Source organism: Capricornis sumatraensis, chromosome 4 (assembly GCF_032405125.1).
Source record: "Capricornis sumatraensis isolate serow.1 chromosome 4, serow.2, whole genome shotgun sequence".
In the NCBI taxonomy this organism is placed as follows: domain Eukaryota; kingdom Metazoa; phylum Chordata; class Mammalia; order Artiodactyla; family Bovidae; genus Capricornis; species Capricornis sumatraensis.
Genome location: NC_091072.1, coordinates 76930203 through 76950708, shown reverse-complemented (window position 1 = coordinate 76950708; position 20506 = coordinate 76930203). Strand labels below are relative to the sequence as shown.

General features: G+C 51.1%; 2 protein-coding genes across 4 annotated transcripts in view; one reads left to right on the top strand and one right to left on the bottom strand.

Annotated features, from left to right (window-relative positions):
• Positions 1-11307: 11307 nt before the first annotated feature.
• Positions 11308-16587, top strand: TMEM106C (transmembrane protein 106C). Of its 2 annotated transcripts, none has more exons than XM_068971021.1 (8): positions 11308-11376; positions 11864-12075; positions 13138-13201; positions 13706-13865; positions 13955-14095; positions 14530-14579; positions 15035-15088; positions 15951-16587. In XM_068971021.1, the coding sequence occupies exons 2-8, from the start codon at positions 11892-11894 to the stop codon at positions 16045-16047; spliced, it is 750 nt and encodes a 249-aa protein (XP_068827122.1). In that variant the 5' UTR covers positions 11308-11376; positions 11864-11891; the 3' UTR covers positions 16048-16587. The 2 variants fall into 2 exon arrangements, with proteins under 2 accessions (XP_068827122.1, XP_068827123.1); XM_068971022.1 differs by lacking the exon at positions 11308-11376 and adding an exon at positions 11529-11590.
• Positions 16588-19329: 2742 nt separating this feature from the next.
• COL2A1 (collagen type II alpha 1 chain) overlaps positions 19330-20506 on the bottom strand; it is a 29627-nt gene continuing 28450 nt past the window's right edge. For both annotated transcript variants that reach the window (XM_068969851.1, XM_068969852.1), the window contains 2 exons: positions 19947-20189; positions 19330-19476 (listed from right to left, as the gene is read on the bottom strand). In XM_068969851.1, coding sequence (XP_068825952.1) covers positions 19330-19476; positions 19947-20189 — 390 coding nt within the window. The remainder of the gene's footprint in view (positions 19477-19946; positions 20190-20506) is intronic.

Here is a 20506-nt window from a genome sequence, read left to right as displayed (position 1 = left end):
ACTGAATGCTTATTGCCTGATGCACAGTATTCTAGAAATGTCTCATGGATTAGCTCATTTCATCATTTAAACAATGCTACATATGGTTGGATGGCATCACTGACTCAGTGGACGTGAGTCTGAGCAAACTCCAGAGGTGGTGAAGGACAGGGAAGCCTGGCGTGCTGCAGTTAGACACGACTTAGTGACTGAACAATATATCAGGAAGCTGAGGCCCAGAAAGGGTTAAAGGCGGTGCCCAAGGTCACACTCAGGTGCAGGGCTTCACAGGGAGGGAGGGAGCACCCGGAGGGCAATGACTGTGTTTTGCTCCTCGTTGTCTCTCTGCCCCAAGTCCCTGCAAGGCTGGCCTTTACTAGCACAGGAGAAGTGCGAAGACAAAGCTGTGAATTCTAAAGAACTGCCTCCTGTCCAGGAATCTGTGAAAACCACCTGCCTCAGGCCCATGCAGTGGAGGGCTCTGAGTCCTTTCTCAGCTCTGGGCCAGCTCGACTCCAGTTGCAAGGACCTACCTGTCCCAAGGTGGGCCTCGCCTGGGTGCACGGAGATCCCAGGATGGGCAGCTGGCTCCTTCTGGTCCCACCAGGCAGGCCAGGCCCGGTCAGTGCCAGGCCTGCTGCTGAGGCACTTCAGCTTTGGGTGGACTCCCCTCCTCGGATCCTGGCTCCTCCTGAATCCTTCTGTGGAAGCTGCCGCTGCTGCTGCTGCCAAATCGCTTCAGTCATGTCCGACTCTGCGCGACCCCATAAACGGCAGCCCACCAGGCTCCCCCGTCCCTGGGATTCTCCAGGCAAGAACTCTGGAGTGGGTTGCCATTTCCTTCTCCAATGCAGGAAAGTGAAAAGTGAAAGTGAAGTCGCTCAGTCGTGTCCGACTCCTAGCGACCCCATGGACTGCAGCCCACCAGGCTACTCTGTCCATGGGATTTGCCAGGCGAGAGTACTGGAGTGGGGTGCCATTGCCTTCTCCTTCTTCTTCTTCTGTGGAAGCAAACAACCCCAAACCTCTGCCGGTGTTAAGGCTGATCCTCAAGAACCGAGGGCCAGGCTCCTGGGCCTCTTGCGCCCCCTGGTGGAGGAACAAAGTAGTGCCTGTGCCTGCAACTGCTTTGTGAATCCAACCTTCCCTTTTCTCTCCTCCCTCCATCCTCTCTCCTCTCCTCACCTTCATTCACTCACCCTTGACTGCACGTCCACTGGGGGCTGGGCACCTGCCGTGAGATGGGGATGCATACCGTGTCCTGTGACTGTGACACTGTGCTTGTCCTGAAGTGCTCACCTTGTACTCGCTTAAGTCGTTCCCTCATCCTACACACAGCTGCGGAGCTTCTACTCTCCGCCAGACTCTCCTCCAGGCGCCAGAGACGCCACCTCTCCCCACACGGAACTGACAGTCTAACAGGACATTCAGCCTGGTTAACAGAGGGTTATAATGGAGAAAGCGCAGGCGCTAGAGAAGAGACGGATGTGAAGACAGCAGGGCTGACGCCGAGCAGCGTGTGCACGGGGACGGCAGGAGAAGACCTCAGAGTGACATCTGGGCTTGGCTTGGGTGGCTGTGTGGGATCTCTCTGGGAGTAGGACAAAGGGTGTGGATTGGGTGGGGCAGGGAGGAAAGAATATCCCACACAAAGAGGGCAGAACTAGCGAGCACATAGAGTCCCGGCATGTTTAGGGAGCTACAAATAGCCTGCTGTGGTCAGAGCGTGTGGTTAGAGGGAAGAGGGCAGCAGCAGAGTGGAAGGGCCTTGCAAGCTGTGGAAGGGGTTTGGGTCTCTTCCTGCAGCCTGTGAGGAGCCGCCGAAGGTTTTAAGAGACAAGATGATACCACCACGTTCGCATCTTATTTATGGTAATTAATTAATTAGGATGTGCCAGGTCTTAGTTGCGGCAATGTAGGATCTTTGATCTTAGTTGCACCATGTGGGATTTTTAGTTGCAGCACGCAGAGTCTTAGTTGCTACATGTGGAATCTAGTTCCCTGGCTAGGGATTGAACCCACGCCCCTTGCATTGGGAGTATAGAGTCTTAGTCATTGGACCACCAGAGAAGTCCCTGCATTTTATTTAGAAAAGGACCACTAGACCAATGGAATGTGGGCTATAAGAACAAGCACCAGGGGCTCGTGTACTCCAGCTGGGTGACATGGATTCACTTCTCCAAGCTGCAGACTCCTCATCCATCAAAGGCGGTAATGATGCCCCATCGGCAGAGTTGTTGAGGGGACCAGATGAGACTGTGTGGGTAGCGCCTACCCCAGTGCTGGACACGTAATAGACACTCAGTAAACGATCATGTTTTTTGAAGTCAGAAAGCCTACTAGGCAGGCTATTACAATTGCTAAGGCAACAGATGTGGAGGACTGAATCCAACCACTGACCATAGAGGGATGAGGAGTGAGAAATGGAGCACTTCCTGCCCTATCAGTAAACAAGGATGTCATAGTCATCAGCAGTCGCAGCCCTCCAACGTGACTGGCGAGAGCCCTAAGGGCACTCAGGAAGGAGGAGAATCCCTGTGATCCAGCAACCATCAGGACTGCAGACACGCCCTACGGTGAGCCCCAAGGGAGCTCAGGATGTGCAAAAACAGAGGATACTGGCCCAGGATAGCTGGGATGCATATGAAATGAATTTCAGTGAGCCCAGACTCTTGCATCCTCCCATACTTAGAAAAGCACTCATTTCCTTAACTTGGGATATCTGATTTTCTTCAATTAACAATAATCTTCTGAAGTCCAAACTACCAATCCTTAGCAAAACTTCTATATGATCTGTCTCCTCCCCTTGCCTCCTTGGAGCAGTTCTCTCAGGGTTACTTGAGATGCTGCCTCCCGGGTTTGGAGTCCTAAAAATCCCCACCGAATAAAGCATATAATAAAGTCATAACTTTTAGGTTGTGATAATTTTTTAAGTCGACAGGAGGGAAGACACCCAGAGCTTCTTCAGACAGTTGGCTTTCAGGATGGAGTTGGATGTGGATTTTGTTTCTCTAAGGACCTCTTGGAGTCCATCTCTGCCTCCTGCCCTCAGGCTCTCTCTGGGGCTTCCTTATTCCTATCACCTTCTTAGGGGGCGGCATTGCTTAGGGGTGTCAATTCCCAGAGGGGAGGGAGGGCCATGGAGTTTACCTTATGTGTGGATAGCACACACATCAGTGTGACTTAGAGAGTGCTCATCTCAGGTCATCGTCAGTGGAGGGACTTTGGCAGTTATAAGGATCAAGGCCCCCACAGCCATTACATAGACCCTGGGGACAGTTGTCAATAGGCTTCAGGGGCGGGCATTTGTCTCCTTCATCTGCAAGTCCCCCTACAAGAGAGTCTAGTTTGGTGTGCCTTTTAAGATGTCCGTTTGTGTTTTGGTTTTCCCTGTATTTCTGTCCCCTGTTCCATTTAGATATCAGCCCTTTGGGGCTCTTTGATTTCTGTGGGGTAGAAGCTTTCTTAAAAGACTGCTTTAAGACTATTCCTTAAGCTGTCTTTCATCAATGTCTCAGTGATTGAGCTGAGAGAGATAATACTAGGTGTCCCTGAGGTGCTGTTGGAGAGAGAAAGGAAAAACAAGGGGAGGGCAGGGAGAGCTGGAGCCTGCATCAAGTGGGGCAAGTGATAGGGGCAGAATGAAGGGACAAAATAAGTGATCAGTTAACCCCACTGCCTGGCTGCGCGTGTGCTCAGCCGTCTCTGACTCTTTGCTCCTTCATCCGTGGAATTTCCCAGGCATGAATACTGGAGTGGGTGCTGTTTCCTTCTGTTAGGGAGGTAGAATAGGGAAAAGGAGTCCTAAATGGCAGTGGCTAAAAGACAAGGAAGGGAAAAGCCTGCGAAAATAGAGCAAAAGAAGGTCCGAGGAATGAGGACCTCAGGTAAAACAAACAACACTCCTGGCTGCCCGATTTCCATAGGACAGGCCCAGGGAGAGAGAAACGTATAAATAGAGGAGCCAAAGCCAGCTCTCTCTCTCTCTCTCTCCACCCCACCCCGCACGCTGGGGCGCTCTTCTCTTGTCTTTGGATCGACGTGCCCTCACGCCTCAAAGATGGATTTTCCTGCTATTTTCTAAATAAAATAGAGCTGTAACGCTGAGCTATAACACTGATTTGTCTAAGAGCTATAACACGGTCCATTCGAGACCTAAGAGCTATAACTCGGTCTATCCAAGACCCAAGAGCTGTGACACGCCTAGGGGGTTTTAATGTCCATCACTCCGAATCTTTGTTGTGACGAGACAAAAACCGAGGAACATACGCTCGTGTGACACTTCTCCAGGGGACTGTCCCCACTCAGGGATCAACCCCGCACCTCCTGCGTCTCCTGCACTGGCAGGATTTTTAACCACTGTGCCACCTGGGAAGTCCATGAATCCCATTAAGGGATTAGAAGTAGAAAAATATGGGAGCCCCTGATAAGTTAATGATTACTCAAAAAAGCAGGTTTGCTTAACCACAAAACCAAGCAGGCTTGCTTAGCAACAAAACCATACAACAGAAGCATGGGACATGCCCTCAAACAATAAACAAAGGTGGCGAGAGACCCACATCCTGCCCAGTGAGCTCAATAAGTTAATGATCCCTAGGACAGGTTCTGTGCACACAAAAAGCAATCATTTATGGAAAGGTGACTTTTCAAAATAAAAAACCCTCATTGTACTGAAACCTGAAACTATTTTTCCAAAGTGCTATATGGACAGTCCTGGCCTGACCATACAGGGACAAGTAAACTTCCCTGCCTGACCCGGGGGAGGAACTGATGATGGAAACGGGCCGTCTGCTTAAGAAAGACAAAGAAGGCCGTTCTCCACCCTGCCCCCAACCCCCCTCTTTTCCTTTGATTATAAAACTGTAGCCCAGTGAGTTCTTGGGACACAGCATTTCTCACCTGCCTGCTTGCAAGCCTGACAAACATCCTATTCTAATAAATCACTTCTTACCTATCACAGTGCTCTTGTTGAATTCTTTTCTGCATCGAGGCATAAAGGACTATGGTACCAGAGCTCTTCAGAGCCCCCGAAGCGACATCAATAGGTTTTGAAAGGACTGCCTGCAAGCAAGCCCACTGACAAGGCTGTGAGGCTCTGAGACCCCTGCCCTGGGTCTACCCTGTGCACTGGGCGTGCTGAACCCTGGGCATCAGCTGTGCCAGGCAGAGCAATGATTCCCAGACCCCGAGAAAGCACTAACAGCCCCCAAATCAGAGGCCTGTGGAGTGCTGGATGAGGAGGAGAGAGCATGCCATGGTGGGCCGAGTGTGAGAGGCCCTTCCTGCCCCTGCTTCCTGACTCTAAGAAGCAAATCTGTGGGGCTCTTGAGACATCTTGGGGAAGAGAAGAAGCCTTGATGACCAAGAAGATTAAATTCCTCGCCAGTCTGGGACTCCGAGTTAGATTTAGGTTGGTTCCCCAGCCCCCTTTTTTTAATAGTGATCTTGCAGAAGCAGCAGCAGTGAGTAGTAGCTGGAAGTGAGATCTTAGTTCCCTGCCCAGGAATTGAACCTGGGCAGCCTGGATGAAAACGAGGAATCCTAGCCACAATACAGCAGGGGCTAGAGACTAGAAGCAAAATTCCCCTGGCCCTTGCCTCCATTGAAAAGTGCATTCCTCAAGGAGGCAAAAACTGTAAAAATAGATTAAAAGTGTATTATTAGAGACACAGCACAACAAATGGGAGAGTACACAGAGAAACAGCTTGTTTAGTTAAGACAGAAGCAACACAGAGATACACACCCAGAGAGAGAGGTTGGGCGTCCCCTCTTTGAGAAGGAGAGCGGCAAAGAGGTGGTTAAGTCATTTATATGGGGAGTCTTTGCTTATCTTTGGACAATTACCTGATTTCTTTTTCCTGACCTGCCCTAGGACCCTCCCCAACACGCATGCACAACTTTTTTCCAAGATGGGTTTCAGCCCAGAGTCCTATAGTGGGACCTTGGCATCACTTGTTCTGAGATGATACCCTTCCTTCTCAACTGCCAAGGAGCCTCTCCACACGTGTGCAGTGTCTCCCCTGCCCCAAGAATGAGAAATATGTGACCTCTTGATCTTCTACTCAGGTAGGGCTTAGCCTCTCTCCATCCCTGCCATAGCTGTTATCTTCAAGTGTCCTCAAGAGACAAAGCCTGGCTATTCGACCTGTTTTTGTTGCTTATTTCTAAGTGCAAACAGGAGGCTGGTTGTAAATATCTAGCCCTGAGCCCACCTGCTCCTTCCTCCGGAAATGTGTACAGGAAACTAGTTGTAAATACCTACGCTGGGCCCATTTATCTCCTGCCTCAATAGGATATCTTTCGTCCACCTGGGTTTCTGGAGGAAGGCTCATACCTCCCATGCAGACAGCACTCAGAACACTATTGGCTGTCCCAGGGTGCACCCCTGAGCCAGGTGAGCGTGGGTCCCACAGTCAGCCTCCTCTGTGCCCTTGGGGATGGAGCTGAGAAGACCCTGGCCTCGCAGACCTTCAGTGGTGTGTGGAAAATTATCAGTTCCTTGAATGCACAGCCCCTGCATCCCCACTGTCTTCCCATCAAGGTGGGAAGAACTCTCTAGGCAGAGCTCCCTGCCTCCAGCTGCTGTGGGCTCAGCACATAGGGAAGCCCCCTCGCCCCCAGATCCCTTTTGCATACAAGCACCCTCTGGGTCACTTCTCTTCCTAGAACAGGCCTGTAAACCTACTTCCTGTGACCATTCTTCATAGGATATACCACAGTAAAGTATAGCGGAACACTCTTGATCCAGTTCTGACCTTATCACTACGGCTAGGGCAGGCAGCCTCCCGGACTCAGCCTAAAATGGAAATAACAGCTGCTTCCCATCTAAATAAGTGCCAGGTAAGTGGCAAAATGCTCCACTGCTAGAAGAGGTTCTTAAAGGCAAGGGGCCTTCTTCTCCCCCTTCTCCCTCCTGACCTTCCTAGCGTTACCGAAAGGAATTTGTATGGTGGATGCAACTGCTTATCGCTCAAAAGCCAATAAACAGGCCAGGTTGGTGGAAAGGACATTTTGCTTTATTTCAGATGCTGGCACCTGGGGGCTGGGCAAGGGGAAGGTTGTAGACATCTGTCCAAAGGCCGACTGCCCCCCTGCCACTGCCCCCAATAAGCAGGGGGTGAGAGCTTTTATAGACAGGGGGTGGGGGGGAGGGCTATGGGCAGAAGCAGCACAGTCGTCTCTAAGAGTCATCTTTAAATTGGTCATCAGTGGTCTGACCAGCATCATCTTGATTGTTTTAGGTACAGTTAATCTTCAGTGCCAGGGTCAGTTTGTTCCCGTTTCTTTGTGGTCAGTTCTTAGAATTATGGCAGCTCATGTCCTGGGTACAGTCTGGTCATCATGGAGTTATCTTCTCCATCTGGGGTTTTGGTATATATAAGACAGCTCAGAATATTATCTATAGCCCTTGAGAAAGAACTAAAGGTCCTTGACTATGCTTAAGGAGCACATTATTATTATTTAGGTTCCTTTGATTGTTTTCCTTTGTTCCAGCATTTCTCACTTCTCTGATTGAACTTATTTTTTGACTAAAGTTTGCCACAGGCAAAAGGCAGGCAGAGGATATGGGGGGCAGGACAAAGACCATACAGTCCTGCTCCGTTTCACTAGAACTGGACCTGGAATCTTGGAGGGCAGGGCCTATTATTTCTCTTTATCTGAACAACACATGCGCCAGAGCTCTGCACACTGAAATCTCTGAGCTAGAATAAACACAGAATCCTTAAGTTAAACGGGTTGTGTGCCCCTTAAATCTGCCCGTGGCCACAGTGTCTGCAGCAGCCTCTGTCTACACTCTAGTGAGTCCCCAAATCTCTTTGGAAACTATACGGAACAAGGCAACGGCATGTCTGGTTCCGGTCTGTATTTTTAACAGCAAGCAAATTTTCTCTGGACTTTCCTGGTGGTTCAGCGGTAAAGAACCCACCTGTAATGCAGGAGATGCGTGCTCCATCCCTGGGTCAGGAAGATCCCCTGGAGAAGGGAATGGCAACCCGCTCCAGTATTCTCGCCTGGGAAATCCCATGGACAGAGAAGCCTGGTGGGCTACAGTCTATGGGGTCACAGAGTCAAACAGGACTTAGTGACTAAACAACAATGGTAAGTTGTCTCCACTGTGTGAATTAACAAAGGGCACAGGATGAAGAAAGACCCTGAAGAACTCCGCCAACTTTAAGCGCTCACTTTCCTCGTGCGCAAGGCCTTTCAGGACCGCAGCCACTCGATGCATGACTCCCCTCAGCCTGTGGGGCAGGGGTATGTGATGCACATGGAGAAACCAAGGGACTGGGAGGGCAGGGATCTCTGGTTGGTCCCACTCCACTTCCCCTCTCCCCCCCCCCGCCGCCCCCGACACCACCAAGAGCCCCAGTGAGCTCATGTCTGCAGTAACCTCACTGCTCATAACCGGATGCTCAGATAACCTTGGAAGCCAGGCACAGGTGAGAAGTGATGGGTGGCTCTTCAGGAATGTGCTGCCCAATTAAAACAGCCGCCCGGATGGCTGTGGCGGATGCTGAGACTGCTCCCCCAGGCAGTGCAGGCCAGGCTCCAAGTGAGGTCATTCCGCAGGCATTTATTGAGGGCCTACCACACACCGGGCTTCTAGGTGGGTGCTGGGGAGACAAGGAGGAATAGGAGGGTACAGTCTGTCCCAGACAACAGACTGTCGGAAAGCCTCAGGGGCTCTGCTGGTTAGCCCCCAGACCCCCTTTCTATTCCCCAGCAACCTGAGCACCGGTTTCCTCACATGGGCCCAAGCCTGTCTCCCTTCCTTTCTGAAGCATCCACAGCCCTCAATCTCCCCCTGACCTTCTCTTCTGCTACCTTCCTCACCCTCCCTGCTCCTAGGACAGCCTGGATTCCCTCTGCAGTGTCCGTCCATAGAGCGGACATTAGGCTCACTGCCGCTTGCCCTTGGCAGGCTTCCAGCGAAGCCACGAAGTGAGGCCCCATGTGACTGAAGGATGGGTGCTTCAGATGCCCCAGGTGAATTCCCTGTGAAAGGGGGTCTTCAGATAGGAAAACTGAACTTGGAAGATGGGCCTCAGACAGGCAAGGGGCCTCCCTCTCTCTAAAGGCCTGTGACCTGAGGGCAGATGTTAGAAGACGATAGAAGCCTAAGGGTGGCCTACATGGTGTTTGGGTAAAGCAGTCAGACTGCCGTGTGAAAATCGAGGCTTTCCCCTCAACTAGCTTCATGTCTGTACCTTTTAAGACTGCACCCCACTATGAGAAAGACACACACACACACACCACAATCTGTAGAGGTGGGGGTGGTTATTTTTCTCATGTAATGAAAAGTCAGAAGGAAGGTAGTCCAAATGTCATCAGCCACCTGAGCTCTTTTAATCCCTCTACGCGGCCTTCCTTAGCGCACACGTCTTCCCTCACGGGCAGAAGACGGCTGCCCCATCTCCAACATCAAGTCCAAACTCCAAACAGGAAGAATAAAGTCAAAGTACCAGTTGAATCTTCATCCCTTATAAGGAGCTTTCCTGGAAGTCTCACGCATCTCATTGACTCAAACTGTGTCACATGGCAAGTAAGGTGGGGAAATGTATTTTTCACTGAACATACTGCTACCTCCAACGAAATCAGAACTGTGTAAGCAAGGAATGTAAACTGGTGTAGAGCTTGGAAGGAGAGAAGTGAAGAACAATTTCATGAAGGAGAAGGTGTGGGCCAGAAATGGAAAGAGAGGAGCAATGGCTCCTTGTTGCTTCTGACAAATAATCTTTGCTTGACCGGACTTTGGTCAGGTTCCGGAATCTTTTCCCAGGTCCATCTGTGCACTTATTAAAAAATCCAGTTTTAGCATGAACCCTGATAAATCAGGGCTTCCTTCATAGCTCAGTCCGTAAAGAATCTGCCTGAAATGCAGAAGACACGGGTTCAATTCCCAGGTCAGGAAGATCCTCTGGAGAGTGAAATGGCAACCCACTCCAGTATTCTTGCCTGGAGAATCCCATGGACAGAGGAGCCTAGCAGGCTATAGTCCATGGGGTTGCAAGAGTCAGACATGACTTAGCATCTAAACCAACACCACCTGATAAGTCACCTTAGCAGGAATCCCAGGCCCTCAAAATTGGATCACCTTCCATATCTGATTGGATTCCTTGTCCTCCTCCAGCCCCCAGGTGATGTCTAATCACCATGGCCTGTCTTTAGCAAGAATCCTGTTAGGTCTGTTTGGCCAGGATTCCCCTTACCCATGATGCTGTCTCTTAGTAATTTTCCATCCACTGACCCTCACCTGCTCCTTGGCTCTAAGTTCCCAATTGCCCTGCTGTATTCAGACTTGAGCCCAATCTCTCTGCCCCATGGCAAGACCCCATTGGTAGCAGCAGTCCTACACCTATCACTGTATCCCCCCCCGAATAAAGTCTGCCTTACTGTCTTCAGTGTGCCCCTCAGTGTTTTTCTTTAACATTTCTCACTCTAAATGTTCTGTGGGCTGACTGTGACCAGTAGTTAGCAGGTGGCTAGAGAGCGGCAGGGACATCAGCCTTCCTCACAAGAGAAGGAGGCGAGAGGGATGGAGGTGGCACGGAGCTAACAGGTCGCTATTTTCACTCCCCATTGCAGGGCATGCCCCTAGTTCAGAATCTCTGCTCTCCCCAGCATCATCTTCATAATTTCATATGGTTAACGTCTGCTTTGGAGAAGGAAATGGCAACCCACTCCAGTATTCTTGCCTGGAGAATCCCAGGGACAGAGGGGCCTGGTGGGCTGCTGTCCATGGAGTCGCACAGAGTCGGGCACGACTGAAGCGACTTAGCAGCAGCAGCAACGTCTGCTTCTGCGGCAGGCGAAGGTCAATCAGGCAGTCTCTACAGAGAAACTCGCCCTTAAAAAAGTGTCCTCTAACCCATCATGAGCATGGTGTGTGTGTGTATGTGTGTGTGTGTCTGTTCTGTCTCTAGGGCTGGGGACGCCCTGAAGCAGGTTGAGGGCAGGTTCTGCGATGCATCTTTCTACTCTCAGCATCTTCACAACTCCTGTGCTCAAAGACTAGCTGAGAATGGTTTTGTCTGCCAGCGCTTTCCGCCTCTCTCTTCATCTGGAACCTTCACTCGAACCTTCACTGGACCCTTTCCCGGTGTTTCTGCCGACCGCGGAGCATCTCCACCGGCCCACCAGCTTCAACCCCCGAGAGGCGCTGCTCCCCACCCCACCCCACTCTCCTCTCTGCTGCCCTCTATCGGCGCCGCCAGCTGGGCTTCGAAGGGCGCACGCGCGCTCACGCCGGCGTCCCGAGCCGGCTTGCGCACCGAGTGCATGCGCACCGAGGGCGTGCAGCTCTAAACACCCGAGAGGCAGGTAAACCTGCAGGATCCGGCGGGTGGCAGGGACGTCCGGCCCGGAGAGGAGCTGCCGGGAGTTCGTGTCCTGCAGGTCTGGGGTCTTCGGCTTTCGCTCCCGCCTGGGCGACTCTGGTGGGCTCGGAGCGCTCTTTTTGACAAGGGGCGTGAACTGAGCCCGCCTCCTGGAGCTGGGGGCGGAAGAGAGTGCGACTCTCTGAGGCCTGTTATTAATTTGGGGCTTGTTGTTTGTCCGGGAAGGTTTTTTCCCAGCAAGACCCAGAGTTTGCAAGTAGCAGACAGGAGGGGTGAGCCTGGACTTCGTGGGAGCTGGGTTGCCCCGATTCCCGGGGCGATGAGGAGCTGGGCAGATTGGCGAATGCAGCCCCTGTTCCCCCAGGCTGTGTGTCGAGAGTCGGTGGTGGGTTAGGGAGCCCTGGTAGAAAATGAGGGGCCTGGTAGAAATTGTGCAGGTGTTCGGGACCACACTCGGGAAGGGAATTTGGTCATTTCTGTGTTACACTTTTCTTATAGAGGTGCACAGCCAGTAACACGCACTCACTTGCCTCTTTGCATCCTAGGACATGACACAAGGCGCACGTCCTGGCCATGGGGTCCCCTCATTCCATCTATGCTCACCGGCCTTTCAGCAAGCGAAGGAAAGCAGATGACACTGAGGATTCTCTGGCCGAACGGGAGCAGCAGGAGGCTATTGCTCAGTTCCCCTATGTGGAGTTCACCGGGCGAGATAGCATTACCTGTCTCACGTGTCAGGGGACAGGCTACATTCCAGGTGAGTCTTTGGTGATCAGCCCACAAGACTCCCCCTCTCCCAGACTGGACTTTTTTCCTTCCAGCAGTGCCACGGTCATAGACCATGCCCTGAGCAGGAGCCAGCTCCGCTGGATTGATGAACTTGGGCAGGTTCCACAGCTTCTCTGGGTTTCCTGATATTTGAAAGCCTTACTTCTCTTCACTTTCACTCCTCTGTTTGTTGTTTCCTTGGGTTGGAACACGTGGTTTGCTCTACATTCTGCAGTTTGACCTACGTTTCTTCATTGCTGACACTCGGGGCCTGGCATGGCTTTGTGGGGGAGAAGGAACAGACACCATCTCGGAAGCTTCTATTCAAGGAAGCAGACCTAAGGTCTGAAAATATAAAATGTCAAGTCGGGGGAGAGAAAGCATGCCCCGGACTGGAGCCTGGATCGGGTACAGAATTATCTATCACTCAGTTGGCTCTCAAAAAGTCTTAGCAGTTTAGATGAAGGGTCACAGAGGTTTAAAGCTGATAAAAACCTTAGAAATCATTCAATCCAAAGCCTTCATATTATAGATGAGGACACAATGGCCTAGAGAGGTAATGACTTACCTAAGGCTAGACAGCAGTTCATAACCATGCCTCAGCTCAAGGCCAGGTGGTAAAGCCAGAACAAGATCTGAGATTTCTTCTTCTTCTTAATATTTATCTGGTTGCTCTGGGTCTCAGTTGCGGCATGCAGCATCTTTAATTGTGGCATGTAGAATCTCGTTCCCTGACCAGGGACAGAACCTGGGCCCCCTGCCTTGGGAGCACCCAGTCTAAGTCACTGAACCTTCAGGGAAGTCCCGAGATCCTAGATTTCTCAGCTTCTGTGTCAGCGCTCTGGCAGCACTGATAGATGTTTTGTAATTTGTAGCACTCTCTACAGATTTATTTGTTTCTTGTTCATGAGACCCAAAATGTGAAACGGGTATCTTAGAAACAAATAATCCTGGACAAGTATATGTTGTGGCAGGCTTCTGCGTATGTGAAGGAAAGTACTGTCACATGGGGGATTTATTTTACCAAAATTGTCAATTGTTTCTTTTTTAGAGCAAGTTAATGAGTTGGTGGCTTTGATCCCTCACAGCGATCAGCGGTTGCGTCCTCAGAGAACGTGAGTCATCTGAGTCTCGCCTGTTAATACCTGCAGCAGTCCCTAGTCCTCTTTTTCTGTGTATGAATGCCAGTTCAGTTTTTGAAAATGTTATCTGTTCTTGTAAAATTCCCCACTTCCTTTAATACTTTTTGCTCAAGCAAGATGTCTCTGCCCTCATCGCAGTTTGGGGAAGGAAACGTGAAGCTAGAAACACTCTGAGGGCCGAGGCTCAAGTGAAGGAGCTGAATTGGGAGGAATTGGAGAAGAGGGTGTCCTGGCAGGGGAAGAGATGTTTGTGTCCACACAGCTCCTCTCATCAGCTTCTTTTCCCAGATTGCAGACAGCATTCAGAGGGCTTTGAAAGGGTTCTCCCGCTCTACGCCTTCTTGCCTGGTTTGCGATTCCTGGCCCTGTGCACTTTCTCATCCCTCCCCTCCTCATTCCCGGATTTGCATTTTATCTCGACTCGTTGGACCTTGATGTCTGACTCCCTGCCTTGGTTGTGTGCTTTGTCATTTGCAGGAAGCAGTATGTCCTTCTCTCTATCCTGCTCTGCCTCCTGGCGTCTGGTTTGGTGGTTTTCTTCCTGTTTCCACATTCAGTCCTCGTGGATGACGATGGCATCAAAGTGGTGAAAGTCACATTTAATGAGCAGAGGTCCCTTGTCAACCTCGCCATCACGGTAAGATTAGGGCCGCCCTTCCTGGGTCGTGCACCTGCAAGTCTTGTACCCAGGACACTCACTGTGTTCCCTCACTTGCACTGATGCAGGCCACCCTGAAAATTAGAAACTCCAACTTCTACTCTGTGGCGGTGACCAGCCTGTCCAGTGAGGTTCAGTACATGAACACCGTGGTTGGGTCGTACATGACGACTAACATCTCCCTCATTCCACCTCGGAGCGAACACCTGGTATGCCTGATTTTAGGAGCCTGGCCCCGCTGGGCTGTGAAACACTGTGGCCTCACTCCTTTCCTCTCCCTCTCCTCATTTCTACTGGTAGGAACTAGCTGATGAGGAAGAACTGACAGGCTCTGTAGTTATGAAATATTAGGGGGAAAAAATCAGCTAAGAATTAAGTGTTACGGAAGCAAGAATATGTAGGAAAAAACAATTCACCAACAATCAAGAAGAGGCCTTAGGATGATCTGGGGCCCATTAACCTCTCAAAAGGGAAGAGGTGGGAAGCTTTGTTAGAGGCTCATGGTCTTAGGATTAGTGACAATCTGGGGGAAATATTTTATGTGTGATACAAGAATGTGCTCAGGTTCTTGGGTTGCTAGTAATAGAACCGTTCTGTGTCAAGCTTGCCTGCCCATAGACTGACTCTTGTGTCTTGTTTTCAGGTGAATTTTACCGTGAATGCCGAGATGGGAGGACCATATTCCTATGTGTAGTAAGGACAGTGTTCTCTATATGTGTGCATTTTATGGGATGAAAGGGGTTCAGAGTTGAGCTCAGTTGAGGGGAGCTGGTCCTGCCTAAAGTTCCAGCCTTTTAGCCTGTGGGTTCGCTATCTTGAGATTTTTTTGGAGGATGTGATATTTGATATATGACTCAAGTGCTCAGATTTCTGAAAAGAGAACATTAGGTCACTAGAAATATTTCCAAACTCCAGCATTTTGTGATGGGCATTAAAAAAAAAAAAAAACCAAGAAGATAGTGATGTGGGAGGATGGAAGGACACTGTGGGGACCTGGAACCAGTGAGCCGGGACGGTGCTTAGGCCAGGAGGGCGGGTGTGGGGTAGGGGAAGCTCCCAGATGGGGCTGACTGCTCAGTTTGACAGGGTAGCTCAGCATTCCTGCTGATTCACCTAAACTGACCATTCCTCTGTCTGTTGTTTGGCAGCTTCTTCTGCACGCTACCCTATATTGGAGCGCACAACATAGTGGTCTTTATTCGGTATGTTGCTCATTTCCTTGTGCCCAGGGCCTGGACTGGCGGGCCACGTGAGCTGGCCAGCTTTGCTCGAGAGAGCCTGTGGGACCCACAAGGCAAAGAGGTTATGCCGGATGCACTGTGGGCACAGTCACGGCAGAGCCTTGCTGTCCTTGAGATGCAGTGTCCAGGTCCCTGTCACCAGTCACCAGACTCACAGGAAGCAGTTAGATAAAGAATTTTCTCCATGAGATGGGGTCCAGTTGTGTGATCGCTTTAGAATCCTCATGGGACTAGTAAAGAGGAGAAAAGCTTTCTCAAGGTGTAAGCCCAGGGCATCCAGCCAGACTTACTCTCTGACCACACAAATTACGACATGTCATGGACCTGTAGGGTTATTTTTAGAACCATGACAATTAAATTTGCAAGTGACAAGGGTCTGCTGCAGACATTTGAAATATGAGGGTTTAGAGCTGGGGTTTTTAGCCTTGGCACTGGTGACATTTTGGGCCAGACGGTTCTTTGTTGTGAGGGGCTGTTCCGTGCATTGTAGGATGTTTGACCGCATCCCTGGCCCTTACCTGCTAGAGGCTTACCTCCTCCCCCGCTCAGCTGTAACAACTCCAAATGTCTAGACACTGCCAGAAGTTCCCTGTGGGGTAAAAATGTCCCCAGCTGAGAACTATTTATTTAGAAGGTCATCTCAGGGCACAGTGTCTCTGGGGATATGAAAAGATCCTCTGACTTCCTGGTTGTGTAACCTTGAAGACATGCGTCTGAGACCTATGTGTTACCGCCTGAGCGTGCAAGAATTTATTTGGGCAATCTCTCTTACTTAATTTGTCTCAGAAACAGAATTAATTCTTCTCAGTTTCCTTTTCCCTAGAACTTCAGTGAAGATTTCGTACATTGGCCACGTGACCCAGAGCTCCTTGGAGACACATCACTATGTGGATTGTGGAGTAAATTCCACAGCTGTTTAGAAACTGCCCTCTGTTCTTCCATGGCAGCACCTGTCAGAAGAGACACAGCTTCTCTTCCCAGGACCTGAGCCCTGTACCTGCCCCAAGTGGTAGAACCAGAGGAGAAACTGGTTCTCTCAGTCCCCAGCCACTTGGGAGGAAGCGTCCTCCCTGTAGCACCACTGGCCTTTCCCAGAACCAGCAGGACCACTGCCTAGCGCTCAGCTGATGCCAAGCCAATAGCAGGCACTCAAAGAAGGTTTGAAGAGTTTGACTGAGATCTTTTCAGCTGTTTGGGAGCGGGGGGTGGCATTACAAATTGAAATCCTACCACGGTTCTAGGTTATCAGACGATACAATGATACGGAACTAGGACTGTCAGTGTAGCTGCAGAAGGGGCCTCTTCACAGAAGAGGCAGCAGGGAGGGAGCATTTGAATATATTGACGAAGAAAGCACAGAACATTCAACCTGTGAAAGTTTTTCATCTGTTTCCAAATGCCTAGGAACTTTATTTAAAAAAAACAACTTTTTTTTTTTCTGTAGAAAGTTAAAATTGTTTTTACTAAGAGTCTATGTGGGGTGTAATTTACCCTCCATCCATTGGCTGGAACATGGATTGGGGAGTTTGGTTAAAAAAAATAAATAAACCCTGCTTTTGATTGATCTGTGTCTCCTCTGATTTCCTGGATGTCTCAAGTGGGCACCTCTGGGGGACTGTAGAACAGTTGCCTGCGCAGTGGATCAGCACAGGATGGGGAGGGAAGAGAAGCCCTGTTGCTGTGAGCTGTCACGGAAAGCAGCCTCCCGCCAGGGAAGCCTCGCCCTTGTGCGTCCGCCTCTGGTGGTGACAGGCTGTCCTAGCGCTGTTTTAGTGCCCCCTGGAGGTTGGAAGAGGTAGCGCAGTGGTGCCTGAGAAGTGAGAAGCTGCTTCTCTGAGGAGGAATAGTAGTGTTAGTCGCTCAGTCCTGTCCAACTTTGCGACCCCATGGACCATCGCCCACCAGGATCCTCTGTCCATGGGATTGTCCAGGCAAGAATACTGGAGTGGTTGCCATTTCCTTCTCCAGAGGATCTTCCCAACCCAGGGATCGAACCTGGGTATCCCACACTGCAGGCAGATTCTTTGCCGTCTGAGGAGTAACTTGCTGATTAAGAGGACGTGGTGTCAAGTTGCAAGTTTCTTGAACTTCTCCATCCTCTGGGCCACTGCCGAGCAGGCTCCAGCCCCAGGAAGGCAGGGCCTCTGGGGGAAGCTTGAGTAGCTGGTTTCAGAGCTGCACTAAGATAGGGTCCGGCTCCTTCACGTGCTCTGGTGCTTCAGGAAATACCTAACAGCAGTAGGTGGTGGCTGGGGGTCTGTTTTTTTTGCCCCCATTCCCATAGCTTGATTTTCAGTATTAATGATTTTTGCACTCTGAGTCTTCAGACTGAGGCTAAATTTCCTGGCTCCAGAAAGGGACAGTAACCTGACTGAGGACTTCAGCTAGTCAGCCAGGTCTGTTCACCCAGTCCTGCTGGGGTCAAAAGGTTATCTGAGAGGTTATTGTGCCAGGAGAGACCTGCCTTTCCTGGGGGCATCAGGGATCATGGGAATCAGTGGCGAGCCTCTGGCCCCGTTTAAGACAAGGGGGCAGTCGTACTGCATTGCAGCACTGCCACCCAGGGTGGTTTTGATCTGGCCACAGATGCGGGGCTTTCTGTCCTGCTGCTTCTCTTCCCGTGAGCTCCATCTTCTGGGACATTCATCAGTCACCTATGCAGCAGTTGCTGTTATTTCTAGGGTTTAACTGGGTCCCTGGGAAATGGGTGGGCTGTGGGAGATTAGCTTGATATCCTGGCGCACATGGGATTCCTCTTACCAGGGTCTGAGCCGGTGATCGGGATCTACTGAGCCACCGTAGAGTAAGTAAGTAGCTCTGACTCCACCATGGCCAGTGAAGTGAGCCAAAGGGCAGGATGGGCTTTGAGTGTGGCTGACAGATTGGAACCAGACTCGACTATCAGCTCCACCTGTGGTCTGAGGAAGTTTCATAAGCACCTATGCACCTCTCCACACTGCCCCCATTAGCTCTTTTGGCATGTAGAAATGTTGTTTAAATTGAGAGCGCTCTTCTAATTATGTTTGTATTGTACTCTTAGTTTGTCATCCACCAGCCCCTTCTAGTGGAAAAGGTGTCCACTTCCTCATGTTTTGCCCCACATACACAAGTCTTTGAAAAGCAAGAAGTGGAAAGCTGTCCATTCATAAGTCCACAGTTAAGACATCCGTGGAAGCTTCAAGTGCCAGCCCAGGAAGTGAGGAATAGGGGCCAGGAAAAAGGAATAAGGGGTGAGTGTTTAGCCAGCCCTAACACTTCTCCATGAACTAAAGTCTTAGGGAAAGACATAGATAAGTAGGTCAGCAAGATTGTCTGATTATGTGCACTTATCATGGGCTTCTGTGGATTTACTCCTCTCCACATCGTGCACCCCCCCAGCTCCCATGGAGCATCTTTGATCTCTCCCCAGTAGCAGGATGCAGCCCGCCCCGCCCCCCCCCCCCCCCCCCCAATCCCTATCCGAGCTCAGAGCGCATCTCTCCTCTTGCACAATCAGCCCTGGAGGTGTGCCCGGGTTTATGCTCAAGAACAAGCCCCCTCACCCCCGCCTCGGGCCTCCCTTCCCAAACCTTGGGTCTCTGTTTCTTGTTCTCCCCTGGGCTCCACTCGGCGCCAGGGGTTACAAAAAAAGGCGTTTGTGTGAGGTGGCTAAACCAGGCAGTGTGGCTTCAGTCAAGAGAAGGCCTGAGGACAGCCGTTTTGTCCTGCCCACAGAATCCAGGACTCGTGGAAAATAAAGAATAAAACACAAAGCACAAGCCAGTATGTACTTTCCAATAATTTTTTTGTTTTTAATATCAATTGACGTTTTAAAAAATACAGAGGTGTTTGACACAGAATAGCACCATTGTGTAGGACACACACAGTTCCTGCGGCCGGCACCTGCAGGGGGCCTCTTGCCTGGGCTGGGGGGCAGTCACTCAGGGGGCGTTTGACTCACACCAGTTAGTTTCCTGTCTCTGCCTTGACCCAAAGGTCTTACAGGAAGACAATAAATAAATAGAACACCGAGATTTTATTTTGCAGTCTGCCCAGTTCAGGTCTCTTAGAGAGGGGAGCAAAGTCCAAACTGTGAGAGGGTGGGATGAATGGGCATCAGCTCAGGTCAGCCATTCAGTGCAGAGTCCTAGAGTGACTTGGATTGGAAAGTACTTGGGTCCTTTGGGTTTGCCATGGATTGTGTTGGTTCTGGGTTTGGGTTTTTACAAGAAGCAGACAGGCCCTATGTCCACACCGAATTCCTGCTCGGGCCCTCCTATGTCCATGGGTGCAATGTCAATGATGGGGAGACGTGAGGTCTTCTGTGACCGGTACTCAATCACAGTCTCGCCCCACTTACCGGTGTGTTTCTAGGGAAGAACAAGAGGAGAGTCAGTGGACGCCTTGTGATCGGGAAAACCAAGCATCACAGAACACCAAGCGCAGAACACCCTGGGGGGGCTCTCGTTCTCTTTCGGATTGACCTCCACCTCGACTCCAGACTCTAGTTCTCAGCAGCAGGGCCTCCTGCGCCCCCGCCCTTCTCCTCCCCATCCCCTACAGTGAGCACCCCACCTGCAAGGGCAGAGGCCCCCACACATTGCATGACTGTTCCTACAAGTCACTGGACACACTGAGTTGAGGGAGGGGAGGAGACAGAACCAACAAGCTCCTCGCCCCCAGCTGTCGCTGGTGTGTCATCCCTACACAGCCCCTTACACGCGTGCCCCTTTAGGACCATGACGCCCACTGTGGACCAGCCCTTAGCCTGCTCCAGCCTGAGCCCTGCGCCCCAGGAAGCCCTCTCTCTCTCTCTGGTGGCCCAGCCCGCCCGACTCACCGTGCAGCCATCCTTCAGAACGGTGTATGTGAACCTGCTGTTGCCCTCAGCCCGGATCTCCACGTCATTTGAGCCCTGGATGAGCACAGCCTTCTTGAGGTTGCCAGCAGCTTCGTCCAGGTAGGCAATGCTGTTCTTGCAGTGGTAGGTGATGTTCTGAGAGCCCTCGGTGGACAGCAGGCGCAGGAAGGTCATCTGGACGTTGGCGGTGTTGGGAGCCAGGTTGTCATCTCCATAGCTGAACTGTGAGGATGGAGAGCAGTGGCATGAGGCCCGGGGATGGGGGCTGCCAGCGGACAGGGGGGAGGAGGAGCTGAAGGCGCTGGGGGAGGGATCACTGGGAAGACACTTTTGCTTCCAGAAAGTGGAGCAGGCCTCTGAGGACCTCTTCCTCCACCTCTAAATGGTGGTTAAAAAAAAAATCCTATCTCTCCTCCTTCCTTCCTCTTAAGCCCCCTCTCTCACCCAGAACTGGTGGGAATGTGAGCAAGGTGCTGAAAACTCCCCAGAAGAAAGCAGAGGGAGGTTCTGAGGCGCTGCCCATGGCCTAGAGCAAGCGG